Source organism: Scophthalmus maximus, chromosome 22 (assembly GCF_022379125.1).
Source record: "Scophthalmus maximus strain ysfricsl-2021 chromosome 22, ASM2237912v1, whole genome shotgun sequence".
NCBI classification, from domain to species: domain Eukaryota; kingdom Metazoa; phylum Chordata; class Actinopteri; order Pleuronectiformes; family Scophthalmidae; genus Scophthalmus; species Scophthalmus maximus.
Window position 1 is genome coordinate 6,173,454 of NC_061536.1, and position 13,363 is coordinate 6,186,816.

General features: G+C 41.6%; 1 protein-coding gene across 3 annotated transcripts in view; it reads right to left on the bottom strand.

Annotated features, from left to right (window-relative positions):
- Positions 1–13,363, bottom strand: part of triqk (triple QxxK/R motif containing) — a 75,480-nt gene that overhangs the window by 10,210 nt on the left and 51,907 nt on the right. Inside the window, exons 1-3 of one of the 3 annotated variants that reach the window (XM_035620693.2) lie at positions 6,669–6,884; positions 4,975–5,039; positions 4,160–4,234 (exon numbers count right to left, since the gene is read on the bottom strand). In XM_035620693.2, coding sequence (XP_035476586.1) covers positions 4,160–4,220 — 61 coding nt within the window. In that variant the 5' untranslated portion in view covers positions 4,221–4,234; positions 4,975–5,039; positions 6,669–6,884. Of the gene's footprint in view, positions 1–4,159; positions 4,235–4,974; positions 5,040–6,668; positions 6,885–13,363 lie in introns of those variants that run through there. The other 2 variants (XM_035620692.2, XM_035620694.2) reach the window with 2 other exon arrangements.

Consider the following 13,363-nt stretch of genomic DNA (forward strand, 5'->3'; position numbering starts at 1 on the left):
GTTTCTCTCCATTCACACAAGCTCAACATCCCATGAGAAAAACACGAGGGCCAGAAACATTGTGAGAGGTGTAAAGATTAACAGAAGAATATATGATTGTAAAAAAAATTTAAATTACTTAGCCTCACATGGCTGCTATGAAAACAGATTCGTAAGGCCTCAATATACTAAACTATTCCACTACTATACAAGAACGTGGACACTCCATGGGCACAGGGGGTAAACAACTTGCTAAGTTACTATTAACTGACAGACATATCCAATTTCTGTACATCCTGGCATTGTATATGTACAGTACCAATAATGGAACGTGCAAATGAATTGCTTCCGAAACATGCACCTGAGTGGGGTTTTTTCAAGACATAACCATCTGGAAAGAATAAATGACATCTAACTGTGTCAGGTAGTGTTGTTGTATAACAGGGCCGCACTTCTTAGAACCTCATGTTGACTTTCTTTTTAGCCTGGATCTATAGCCTGCACACCCACACACACACAGTCCTGATGATATTGCATTGGGATTATGAGCACTCCTATTTGTCATCGCTGTTCCCCCTGCTGTAGACACTTCCTGTCACCAATTATCTATCTGCGCCGGGCTACACGCTGTCCTCCCGTCCCTCCCTGCTTCTGTCTGCCACACTGAAAAGGCATCACTGTCCTCCAGTACAGCGCCAACAATGCGGGGCCTCAGAGGAACATTAGTCCTTGCAAGGTGGCCTAGAATGCCCGCTGAGAGGCTCCCCTGAGAGTGCCTTTCATCGGAGCCACCGCTGATTTTGTGTCAAGAGGACAAGAGAAAAAGCAAAAGCGGCCCTCACCTCCCCACGCCACTCGCCGTAGACTCCCGGAAATGTGTTTCGTCGTGGATTTTCATCATCGTGTCAACTGACTATGAATGGCATCTGATTAAGATGGGGGGAGGTTAGTTTTTTATCTCGAGCTATTGTTCTGCTTGGCATAACGAGGCAGGTAGGGGGTATTAGCTAAAATTAGCCACATGTGATTGAAGGAGGGTGGAAAGGTATGTGATTTGTGTGTCACACAATCTGGCCATTAAAATGACGCTAGGAGAAGGGTTGACATCTCAGAGTATCGCAGTTTGCCCGAATGAATAGAAACAAGAGTAGTAAAGGTTTGTGCCATGTACACACCACTGTTCGAATATAATGTATATTCATATTGAAATTCTATGCCATTTTTACCAAAACTTGACCATGTCAGTGATAATAAAACCAACTTCAAGAGAGTGCATTAAACCATCACTGTAAATCCTTCAGGAGCAAGTCCAGAGTGATGCAGGCGGAAAACAACGTAGGATAAAATGCAAGCTTGAGCAGCGTTCACCTTATTAACAGGAAAAATATAGAACTGGTGGGGAGAATTAAGAGTAACGCTATCACAGATCAACTAACTTCCCTGTTAACTACCAACTCACCTGCATGTGAAAAAACTTTTTTTATGAGGCACTTATCTTAAAATTGGTGCTTTCTTTAAAAAAAAAGTGTGTGTGTGGGGGGACTAGTCGTCATAAATATGCATTGCATGGAGTGTGATGGGGTGATTTGGACAGACAGCCCACCGTCCAGTACTCTCCCAGAACCCCGGCACCATTCGGGCATCGCACTGACAGTGTGTCTGACAGTTCGCCGGGCTTTGCTTTGCTTCCGTGTCTGTCTGGCTTTGGCGGCCAAATAGTGGGGTGACCACATGGTGCAGATCGCTGGCATTTGCCAGAATGCATGGTAGTGGAACTGGAGGGCTGAGGCCAGACACATGGGAGATATTAATGCCTTGTCCTTTGCATCGTGTCTGGGAGGAGAGGAGAGGAGAGGCCAAATGCTGCAAGGTGGTGGCAGAAGCCTGGATATACAGTACATGAAAAAATCTTCAGACTTTTGACTGTTTTTCTGGGTGATTTATTGCAATTGGAGGCTTATAGTCAACACATTCAAAAACAACTAAATGAAGATTATCAGTTATATAAAGCCTAGGTACAGATTAAGGGCAAATATTTCACCAACGTCTAAATTTATTAAATTTACTAGGAAAAATTTCACATTTTTTCGAGGTGAGATTATCTCCTTCTAAATGGTGATAATTTGCTATTTGTTATTCAGCACTTGGAATTCGTAACTTGCACTAAAAAAACTAAAGCGTTGGCTCTCCTGAGGGCAGCTTGGCACAGTCATGTATAAGAGGCCTAATAATGGTATTTAAAAAGAGAGTGTCAACAGGGGCCCCTTGACGGCCATCTGACATGACAAAAGCACTCCAGCAGAGATGATGGTACAGCTCAACAACCAGCCTGGACTACTGCTGATGCGCCATGAATAAGCCACCCTATAGCGATTTCGAATTACCATGTGTGGCCCCATTCTAGCTCTCAAATGACCCATCCCCATGGTACACTTGAACATTTCCTGTTCCTCTACTGTGTCTGTTCCCCCCTCTCTCTGTTTTCCACCTTTGCTGTTAAACAGGGGTTCGCTGAAATTGCCCGATGGTCAATCTTTTCAAAAAGAAGGAACAATGATGGAAATTGAGGGTTTGGAAGGAGGTGGAGGTAGTGAGAGGACCAAAGTGTCCGTAACGCCTCTGTTGCATATCTTTGATATTGATGAGATGTTTTGAGATATAAGAAAGATATTGGTAAGGAGTTTGAAAGCTCTCATGAGCCTCAAAGTTTACACTGGGAAACATACAGTACAACCTGAGAGAATCGGAGAATGTGAATCCACTGGGAGCAGTGGACCACAAAATGTAATGATTTAATTCATACAGCGCATTAACGGTGGATGGTATGTGAGTTTAGTACCCAACACAGAGTCAGCCTTCCTGATCCGTTTGTTCATGTCACTGGCTCTGAGATGTTGCAGCAAAGTCTATTGCACTTGCCAAAGACTGGTAAAACGATTTTCAACATCTTGCTGCACATGGGAAACTGCACATTATGAAAGAAACTGTTACATGTTCAACTGAATTTTTTATAATTGGGCTTTAATTGAATATGAGAGGCCACCAAATACAGTAAGTCCCTCACAAGTGAAGTGGACAGGTGACATATTGGGTTATCTGGGTTCAACCTCATCCCTGAACATGTGTCCTCAATCCCTCTGGATTCCCTCTCCCTAGCTCATCATCTATAGCTGTGATTGTTGGATCTCATTCTCTCCTTCTTCTCAACTATTTCAGGCCTTGTACCAGTTCCTGGTGGTTGCTCAATGATCAAAACCAATGCCAAAGCTTTAGTAAGGATCTCACAACACATCGTGCAAAACCCCCTTTGATCCGAAAATTCATGTTTGTTTTTAATCTAATAAGGCTATACAGGCCGATTTAATTTTTAAAATATACTACTTCTGGGATATGAGGTAAAAAATTAAGGCCTCTGAGGAAAACTGAGCTTCCCTTTGCATTTGCGTCAGTCATAGCTGCTTTTATAATTACCTCGCTTTGCTGTTGGTTTTCGCTCCATATGAGGAAAACAAACACAACAAGACATGATATGAGCGGTGCTCTTTAATCGACCACAGCTGGCATGCTAAAGGAGGCCACATTTTTGATTGATACCTACCATATTGCCTTAGTTAGGCCTTTGTGATGTAAGGGGGAATATGGAAAAACAAAGTACAGCAAGATTAGGGGGTATCCAGCTTTGACAAAACTGTTTCTGACATGATATCAAAGGGGCAGTTTCTAAGGGTGGATTCACTGTCTGTACATGAAATGACCTCAAATGCTGCTCATTAACAAAGAAACCATGTGAATTCTTACATAGCCAGTGTTGATAAAAGTCTTCAAAAGAGTTGAGCTGATAGGCTGTTGGAGATTTACAGGATGTGAAACGACTGCAGGAATGCCTACTGACTGCAACACGCGATCATGTATGATTCATGAAGTGTGACGTTAGTTTGTTTCTGACAGGACAATAAGTGGATTACTGTGTTGTGGTCAAATTGCCCACATGAAGCAGTGAGGGAGGATTTTGGTTGAAATGCAGTTACACAACCAGTGACAGACCAAACTCAGCTCTCAAAAAGCATCATGAACAAATTTACAGACACCAGCATTGTTCCTTGATTCAATTACAGTTGAGTAATTTAATATCGATCGACAAATTGATTGATCAGCACCAGGATAAAAAAAGGAGACTCACCGATCTGTTTCCTATACTGATCAACTGGTAATCTGGTCGCACTGGCATCTTTCTTCCCCATGTTCCCTCTTCAGCCTGACAAGACGTGAGAAGAGAGAAACAACCTTCAGAGCGAGATAATCTCACAGCTGCGTCTCAATGTTGCACCTGATCGTTTAGTTAAATCAAATATGGTTCCATCCCCGTTACTGTAGCCAGAGATAACTTGTGAAATCTGCAGGAAGGATTCAAGTTAAGACGCGATCATATATAGAGAGGAGTCGTCAGTTTTGATCAGACAGATGGTTTATCTTTCACATACATCTGCTAGACATAATGAAATTCATTCTCACCACCTTGGATGTGTGTTACGTTCGCAGTGTGTGCACTTCCTATCCATCTCATTTAGTCTAACACCGTTTCCCTTCACACCATGAGCTCTCTCTTTGAATAACCTGACAGCTCACAGGGAAGACATAAAGACAAAGGCTTATGAATTACATAAATATTATCCACATATAACTAAGCAAGTGTGTAATTATGCTTGTGTAACAGAGTAATTGCGACGGACATGCAAAATAGTTTGTTTTTTTAATCCAGACTTGCATTACACTGCATCCATAGCCTTTCCTTTTGTGGGGGGGAAGTATCTATGTGCATCCGAGAAGAACAAGAGCGGTGGAGAGTCGAGAGGCGCAGGCGGGGGAATAGAGGAAAGAGACTGAATTAGCATGTTCAAGGAGCGTGGCTGTCTGCCTGTGCTTCCCATGGGAGACCGCGGCTGCTTTGGGACAACTGAATTTTACCTTAAACTAAAAAACACTGTTTTCACCTACATTTCATGCGCCTCGAGTGCCAAGCGGAGAGCGAGGATGTATGCACAGCTATTGTTCTCCAGCAGCTGGAAACCAGAGTCAGCAAGTTAAAGGAAGTGAGAGGAGGACAAAAAAGTACAAAAGAGGAAATCATCCACTCCAAATGTTACATTCATAGCTGGACCCGGTAGCCACTTCAGAGTTTCCAGCTATGTTGAATGTGTGCGGCAACATCATAATATAAGATCTTAATTCAAGCCTTTTCCATCTGACGCCTCTGTCAACGCCTATAGTCATTCCTCTCTGAAACATCTACAGATGTGTTACAGTATATACTGAATTTGCAGCTGTGGAGTATAAATAGCAAGGACACATGCTGACTTTTACAAAAAAAAGAAAGTGTTTTGTTCATTCCATCATCCCACAAGCTTAGATGACACGTGCAATGAGGCCTTCTGAGTCATTAACAGTGTTAACAATAATCTCCGGATCTAACAAGCATGACATCTTTCAATTATGTTTCCAAAACATGTATGTTTTTCCAATTGTAATACCCAGGTTTTTGTTTTTTTTGTCAAATATGCAATAGCACCATGGTGCCACACTATACAAGTTAATATAAGGGTAAATTGTCCTTGCTGAGTAAAATGTATTAAGCAGCAAATTAGTTTTTTATTCCGTTGAAAGTTGAAAATGATGATCAATGCTATCGCCGATATTGAACAGAAACCAGGTAAAAGCAACCAGGTAAAACACGGCAAGCAGACACAACAGAAAACAGGACAGTGTAGTAACTCTTCGAGAAAATAAACTCAGGTGTCAATTTATTAGATCCACCTTGTTAAAGGTAAATGTAGTCTGATGCAACAGTCCTGCAGGCATTATTAGATTCATGAGGGTTATGACATTCAGTTACTAATTAAACCGTTTAAGAGATGTGTTCATTTCGACTTAATTTCAGAGTCTACGTGTGTGCCTCTCTATAAAGCTGAAGTCATTATCAAATTTTGTCACGGTTCTTTCCTTTTTTTGTTTTTTACTGAAACATCAATTATCCTCCACTTCCAGCTTCTCAAATGTGAAGAATTTCTGCTTTTCTCTCCATTTCATACTTTTATAAAACCCGAGTATCTTATCCAGGGATTTGGGCTGTGTTAAGGAACACAGTGAACGAAGAGATGTCGCGTTGGGCCCCGGAGACCTGTGACTTTTTCAGAGCCCTCGCACTGTTGTCGCACTGTTTAATAACATAATATTAATGGTGTGTGCAAAACATTTTAAAATCCCTCCTCAACTCTCTAACACCCTGACACTTCCCTTTTCAATGGTTTCAAAAAAAAAATTCAAAGGTTGCCTTTAAATAAACTTAGGATTTATTCTCAGAAAGATGCATTAGGTACTATTACAGCTAAGCGAGGCGTTTAAGGGAAACTGTGATTTCTACAATTCATTATATGTTAGCGTTGTGTAAAAATGACTCTTGATAAGACTGACTTTTGATAAGACTGAAATAAACCAGACATTAATTATGCACTCGTACTTGTCTTGCTGCAGACCCACACATGGAGAAGAAAATCCTGCAGGAATCCTTCACAGTATGTGATATATTATTATTATATGCAATATTATTCAACTCAACAGAACGTACAGCAGCCCCGAGTGGAGGTAACCCACTGGAGGCAGCCGTCAGTCTTTGTATTCACGTAGATACTTACACTGCTGTCGTTCAATCCAGAGACTGTGTGGCTGGGTGGAGGTGTCCCTGCATACCGAGTAACGACCCGCAGGACGACAACAATGAGAGCTTCTTTTTCTCTTTTCTTTTTTTTTTTTTTAACCGCACTTTGGTCTAAATTTCTCCAGAATGCCAACACACCACTTCTCTCCAGCGACAGTTCCTGGTTCGACCGTCAACATCAACGACAGACGGACGTTCAACCCAATCGGACATGAGTGTTTGTGTGCGCGCGGACCAATAGCAATCAGAAGGGGGCGGGACTGTCATACGGAAACACCGGGGGAACACACGAAGGGTCAATAATAGAGGGGACACTCCCACTCCTCTCAATAAACAAAACCACCTGGGTCACAGAATAAAGAGCATTGCATTTATAAAAATTTTAAATAAAAACTGTCTGGATTGGTAGTTGTTCAAGTTATGAATCAAGATATTTTCAGGGAAATTATGATATGTAGTGAAAATTATCAAAGAGATCTTTGAATCATTACAGAGCTGTTCTGAGAAGAAGGACAAAACTACTGTACTTGATACTCCAGTAATTCCTAAAGAATTGTGTGCAGGGATTTTTTTATTTTTTTTTAACAGCAAAATCTGACATCTAAGGTTTTGAGATACTTTGCAGATCAATATTACGTTTTAAAATATGATAAATTGGTTAAAAGAAATCAACTGCCTACAGCAGAAAACAAAAAATAACTCCAAAGCAACCACAACAATAGAGCATAATTTGCAAATCAATATATGTGTTTTAGTTGTTTTTTTAACCAATTCTTTTGCTTTTTAGTCAATTATTAACTTGTATTTTTTTAGGCTTATTGTGTTCACATATTACACTTGACATTTTTAATCACACACTTATACACAGTTATTTTCATACTTTATTTTTTGTGTTCTTTGTACTTTAACTGTGGAGCAAAATCTGGCACAAGAATTTCCTTTGGGATCCACTAAGTTCAACAGTATATTATCTTATTTCCCCTTTTATATTTTACATCAGACTTTACTTATGTAAAAAAACCAATAATAATAATGATTATAATAATAGTTATAGTAAAAATTCAATGCAGGACTTTTACTTGTGACTTTAATTGTGTTGTATTGCCAGTTTTACTAAAGTAAATGATTTGCATAATTCCTCCATCATTGCACAATTGCAGATCATCACAAAGGCATCGAACACATCTGAATGTTACTGCACCCTCATATCTTCCGAAAATTGAAATATATAATCATTTCAAGTGACAAAGACGAATATTCTATTAATTAAAAAGTCATATTCATCTGACATGTTGGCCTTAAGTCATTCGTTCCTTGTCAAAGCACAACAAATTGCATTATTATCCTTGCTTGAAAACAGTAGCATTATGATGTGACAATTAAAGGAAGCAACAGCCGACCTCATCAAAGACGAGGTAATCTCACTCCAGAATGTTCATTTCTCTTTAAGACTTGTTTTTTTTTTTTTTGTTACATTTTTTCTTTGTTCATGGGGTATAATTTTATTTCCCTCTAATTGCATCCAGCCTCATTGCTGCCTGGGGCTTTGTGCAGATTATGGGTAGACGTGCCACCGCTTGTAACTTATTGAAGTTTAAAATGATTTTCTGCTCTCCCATGGGCATGCCATTTGCATGCAGCACAGCAGTAACTAATAGATGTAATCTGCTCATAATGTGCCTGCATTATGCTTTACTTTACATGAAACCGCCATCGACAGTGAGCACTTTAACACTGCCCTTTGATGGAAGAACAAGTATTTGAATGACGAGTCGATGCTGATATTTTTATTCCCAGAAATTTTGCCCAGGAAACAGGAAATTGTTCTGTATATTCACCCAAAAGGCTTTCATGTGCATGTCACTGAAATTACATTAAAGTACTGTACTCTGTACTTAAAATTTTACGTACTGGCACAGTCCTCTGCGAGACTCAGAGCTGAGTGGTTTCAGGATGTTGCAAGTAGGGACCCAAGAGCCCTCTTCAGGCCTCCCCCTCAATGTTTCGATTAGACTTGATGGTGTATCCAGGCTCTCCATCACTGAGACGGACAGGGGGCAGGTTGCAGAGGGCTTTCTTTGACCGGCTTTGAGACGTGGAGGTGGGGTGAATCCTTAAGGAACGTGGAAGGTGCAGACACAACTCACTGTGTGATTGGGTTTGCACTGGGTAATGTAGAGCACCTCTGGTAAGTCCCAATTTTTATACCTCTCAGAGGTCCAAGTAAGAGAGGAGCGGAGTTTGAGCAAAGTACAGTGGCAGTGTCTACTGAATACCGGCACCGAGTGGACACCGGCCTCGATTTCCTGTTCCAAAAAGATGGGGAGCAGGAACAGTGGGAGGGGAACAAGCCAGGGCAGAACTGTGAAGGGCGTCGGGGGCATATTTGACCCACAACAGCTTCTTCCCCCAGGAGAAAGAAGTATGTGAGGCAATGCACTATAGGGCCCCTTCTATCTCCTGGTTCTTCCAGTCAGTTTAGCCATTGGACTGCTGATGGCACCCAGAGGACAGACTTACCAAGGCCTGCAGCAGCCTGCACAATTTCTTTCCAGAAATGGGAGGTGAACCTAGGGCCACCAGTCGGAGACATTATCTCTGGGGAAGCGCTGCCTGTAGGTTCACTGAGTGCGGGAAGAGCAAACTCCAATCAGTTTAGCTCGGCCAGAGAGCAGGGAGATAATGTAGGTTACCTTAGAGCATTCAGTGGGAAAGGTGGAGTTTGAAGGTCATCAAGCACTGAATCAAAAAAGGAGCAGCGTTCTGAGGGAGACGCACAAGGCTCCAGGGAAGCAACATGGCGTGGGGAGGGGAGGGAGGGGTTGGAGCAGTGATGGGAGATGGCTGAGGTTTAGGTTGAGCATCCCACTCCTGGAATGGTTGCTTCCATGTCAGATGGAGAGATCTTGATTCTTTCCTAGCACTGAGTAGACTTGCTGCCCATCGCGACGATGAGCCTGTGAAGGACTGGGAGGATAAATGAGCAGACATAACCTTTAAACCGTGATACATACTATATAAACAAATACAATTTCCATACATGCTAGCCTTAAAGCTGCCGTGACAGTTAAGTTAGAACTGTTAACAAATAGCCTCAATGAGAAGCCTGAAATGTTGTCTTAATGTGGCGATCAAAACCAGCGTGAGTGTAGTTAATGCAGAGCTCAAATGTTCTCTTGTTACACTAAGTGTGCGTGATGAATTTCTCCTGTTGAGTGAAACAAACCAACGTGCTGTGCCTGTCACATTGACATCAACGGCTAATGCGAATGAAAACTAAGCAGGATGGATTTGCCTTATGGAACAGTTATAGTGTATATGGATTGGGCACATTGGCGAAATATACAGTATAGATAACACTTAATAGTAGTTGAGTAGATTTCACTAACAACTGAGTACCCCTTGTTAAATTAAATTGAATTTCAGCTTCACAAATGGCTTCTGCATTAAGCGACCTGACCATTGTCTGTACAAAATAAAGTCAAGCCTTGCCATTGTTCCTAATATTCTCAACTAGTTTTTGATATCCATTCTTGTGAGCGCCTGCCTTTACGTGTTTCTCTTTTTCCCCTTTCTCTCTCCCTCCCATCTCTCTTTAAACATCGCTCTTTTACACTAACTTGGTCACTCTCCCTTTATTCCTCTCTGTCCCTCCATCTTTCCCGCTCCAAGGCAGTTAGACGGCCTTTAATTGCCAGACATTAAAAAGAATGCTGAAGAGGAAGGATCGCCTGGAGCCACTGGCAGGCTAAATGGCAGCTTCGCTGTCATTGCCGCCTCCTCCCCTCATGCAGCAATGAAGACGTCTCAACATAATCTTGGGCAATTTGCAGTCATCATTGGGGGGACTGATTAATTTTCCGAGTGAAGAAAGATTGTCTTTCTAAATTTTCATGTATGAGTTTAAATGTGTCAAAGCAAGTCAGTGATCAACAATCAACAAAATGCCTTCACATTAATATGGACATACAGTATCTGACATAAATCCAGCTGTTTAAGAGAAAGTTAAATGCAGTTAATAATTTTTTAAGGAGCTGATTTAATGCTTGTCAAGCTATGTAAAATAAATTAAAAACTATTTAATCTCAGTCACTGGTACTGCTACTAATTTGGCGGCATGTGAGTTTGTTGCATAAATTCCTCGTGAAATGATGAAACAAATATATTTATTTAGAGACATGTCTCCCGTAACATCTATTTAACAGATATTTTACCTAAATATGTTGCATGAAGCATTACATAAAACAATGTTTTACAAAAATTGTCCGTCACTTTCCAAAATACATCCTCAAATGCACAAAGACGTGGAAACACTCTTCCCCCTAAATTCTGTCATGTGAATTCTTAGAGACTGAAGTTGAGTGATTCTTTTTCATTTGCATCCTCGGGCATCTTATTGGTTTGGAGTAGAAGACGCAATTCTTCTCTCCTGTTTAATATTCTTATCTCGGTTTCCCCGCTATGCCTGCAGTGTGCGGTGAATTCTCTCTCCTCTCTATCTCCCAGCACCAGAGTTCCCTCTCATTGACAGGGAACTGTATCAGCACAGATACAGAGTGAAATGAATTTGGGGTTTATGAAACGCAAAACTTCATATAAGAAAAAAAAAAAAAAAGTCCCACAGACCTAGAGAGATAAGTTATCGTACAATGGATTTAGTCCCGTTTTGCCTCAGTCATTATCCTGTATCAGAATATAGCAGCTCTGATGGCTGGGAATTATCCTGCGGTGTGTTGGGGTGGGTTGGATGTGTCAGGGCCATCACGGCAGACATCCCTTTGTGATCTGCAGCAGTTGGAAAAGACTTGAGAAGAATTGTGTGCAGTAAAGTTCCAGGTATGAAACATAGTTGAGCATTAAACAAAACAAACCATAAATGCAGTGTGTAGTGTAATGAATCATTTACCAATCAATGTTTTAAAGAAATAAACATCATTAGCGGGTTGTCACCATGGTAGTCAGTCTTCCAACACACCACTGCGATGGCTGCTACCACCACCAGATCTGCTATGCTGCCTTTCCTTTCCTGTGTTTCCCATCCACAGCTAGTTAAAGGACAGTGCCCGAACTTTTGAATGCAGATGGTGCATCCGCTTTCCATGTCAAACTCCAATCGGAGAGCAGCATCGACTTCATTCTCCACAACACAGCGCTTTGCCTGCGTCCCCAGCTGTGTGTGGCGGCTGCCCACACTTAGTTTTTTTAGTGTTTGTGCAGGTGCTGCAGCTGGATCACCACTCGGTCCCCCCATGGACACACTGCAGACGGGCTGGCTTGGCTAGAAAACTGCATTTTTCTTTTCACTGTTTACTCTGGCAAGTCAAGTCAAGGCCCCTGCTGAGAGCTATTCCGGAGACGCTTCATTTTCTGTCACTATGACTCCTGCGGCGATCCAAAACAAGACACACACTTCAACATCCATTCTTTCTCTATTTGTCTTTCTTCAACACACACACACACACACACACACACACACACACACACACACACACACACACACACACACACACACACACACACACACACACACACACACACACACACACACACACACACACACACACACACACACACACACACACACAAGAATGCCCGCAATAATCCTCATCACAATCCACATAATCCTACGCTACCCCGCCAACTACATTTGGTCCACCCCACCACTCCCCCGTCCAGTTGTCATGAGACAGCTGCAGAGTTCTGACATGTTAATTTGGGCCCAGAGTTGACCCCCAGCTAATTATCCTTCAACTCCGTAAACACTAGTAGCACCAGTTAACACCCATTAATGGCCACTAATCATTGCCAGATGCTGCAACTTGAGTAATTCGCCCCACTTCCTACACTCGCACTTGCAATTTCACACACTCACGCGATCCTGGATTTCTATCATTTGTTGAGCATTCGCAGCACCACATTTCTCCCACTTGTACTCTCTCCCATATTATTAAATGCACATCTACACAGGTTTAATCAGTTTGAAAAATACATTTTTTTTCAAATGACAATGAAAGCTGAAGGTCTTCCTTAACCTAAAAGTGGTCAAAATGTAAGAATAAAACCGTAGCTATTACATTATCAGGGGAAAAGCATGTAAACATTACCTGTGCCTGTGATAGTTGTTGAGGAACTTTCATCTATCCTCCCCTGAGAAGCTCTTAAGACGAGTCAAGGTCATCTTATCTATGGCAAGCCGAAACAATCTGAGAGCAGCTGAAGTGTCTCTCTCAAGGTGTCATAGTTGCGGGGGGATGACGACATTACTCAAAGCTAAATACACGACAGAGACCGGGGATGGGCAGACCATCTTAAGAAGCCGAACACTGTGAACCTGTCGATCTGTGCAGCGAACCGGAAAACTCTTCAATATTGAGCTCTTCTAATAAATACTTCTGCTTAAGACATCCACAGTTTCCGTCTTCCTGATTCAGCATCCACTCCATCCATTATTCCATTTCAACAGTTTTGGTGCCATAATGAGAAAGAACGACGAGGGAATTCGATTTCCAACTATTTAAAGGAAGACAAAAAACCCCACCTTATAGTCACATAGAATAATGAAATCATTTAAACACACGCACAGAGGGAAAAACACAAATAAATAGTTCAGCATTTTGAAAACACATTTCATCAGATCCCAAAACAAAATCATTTCTGCGCACTAAATAATCA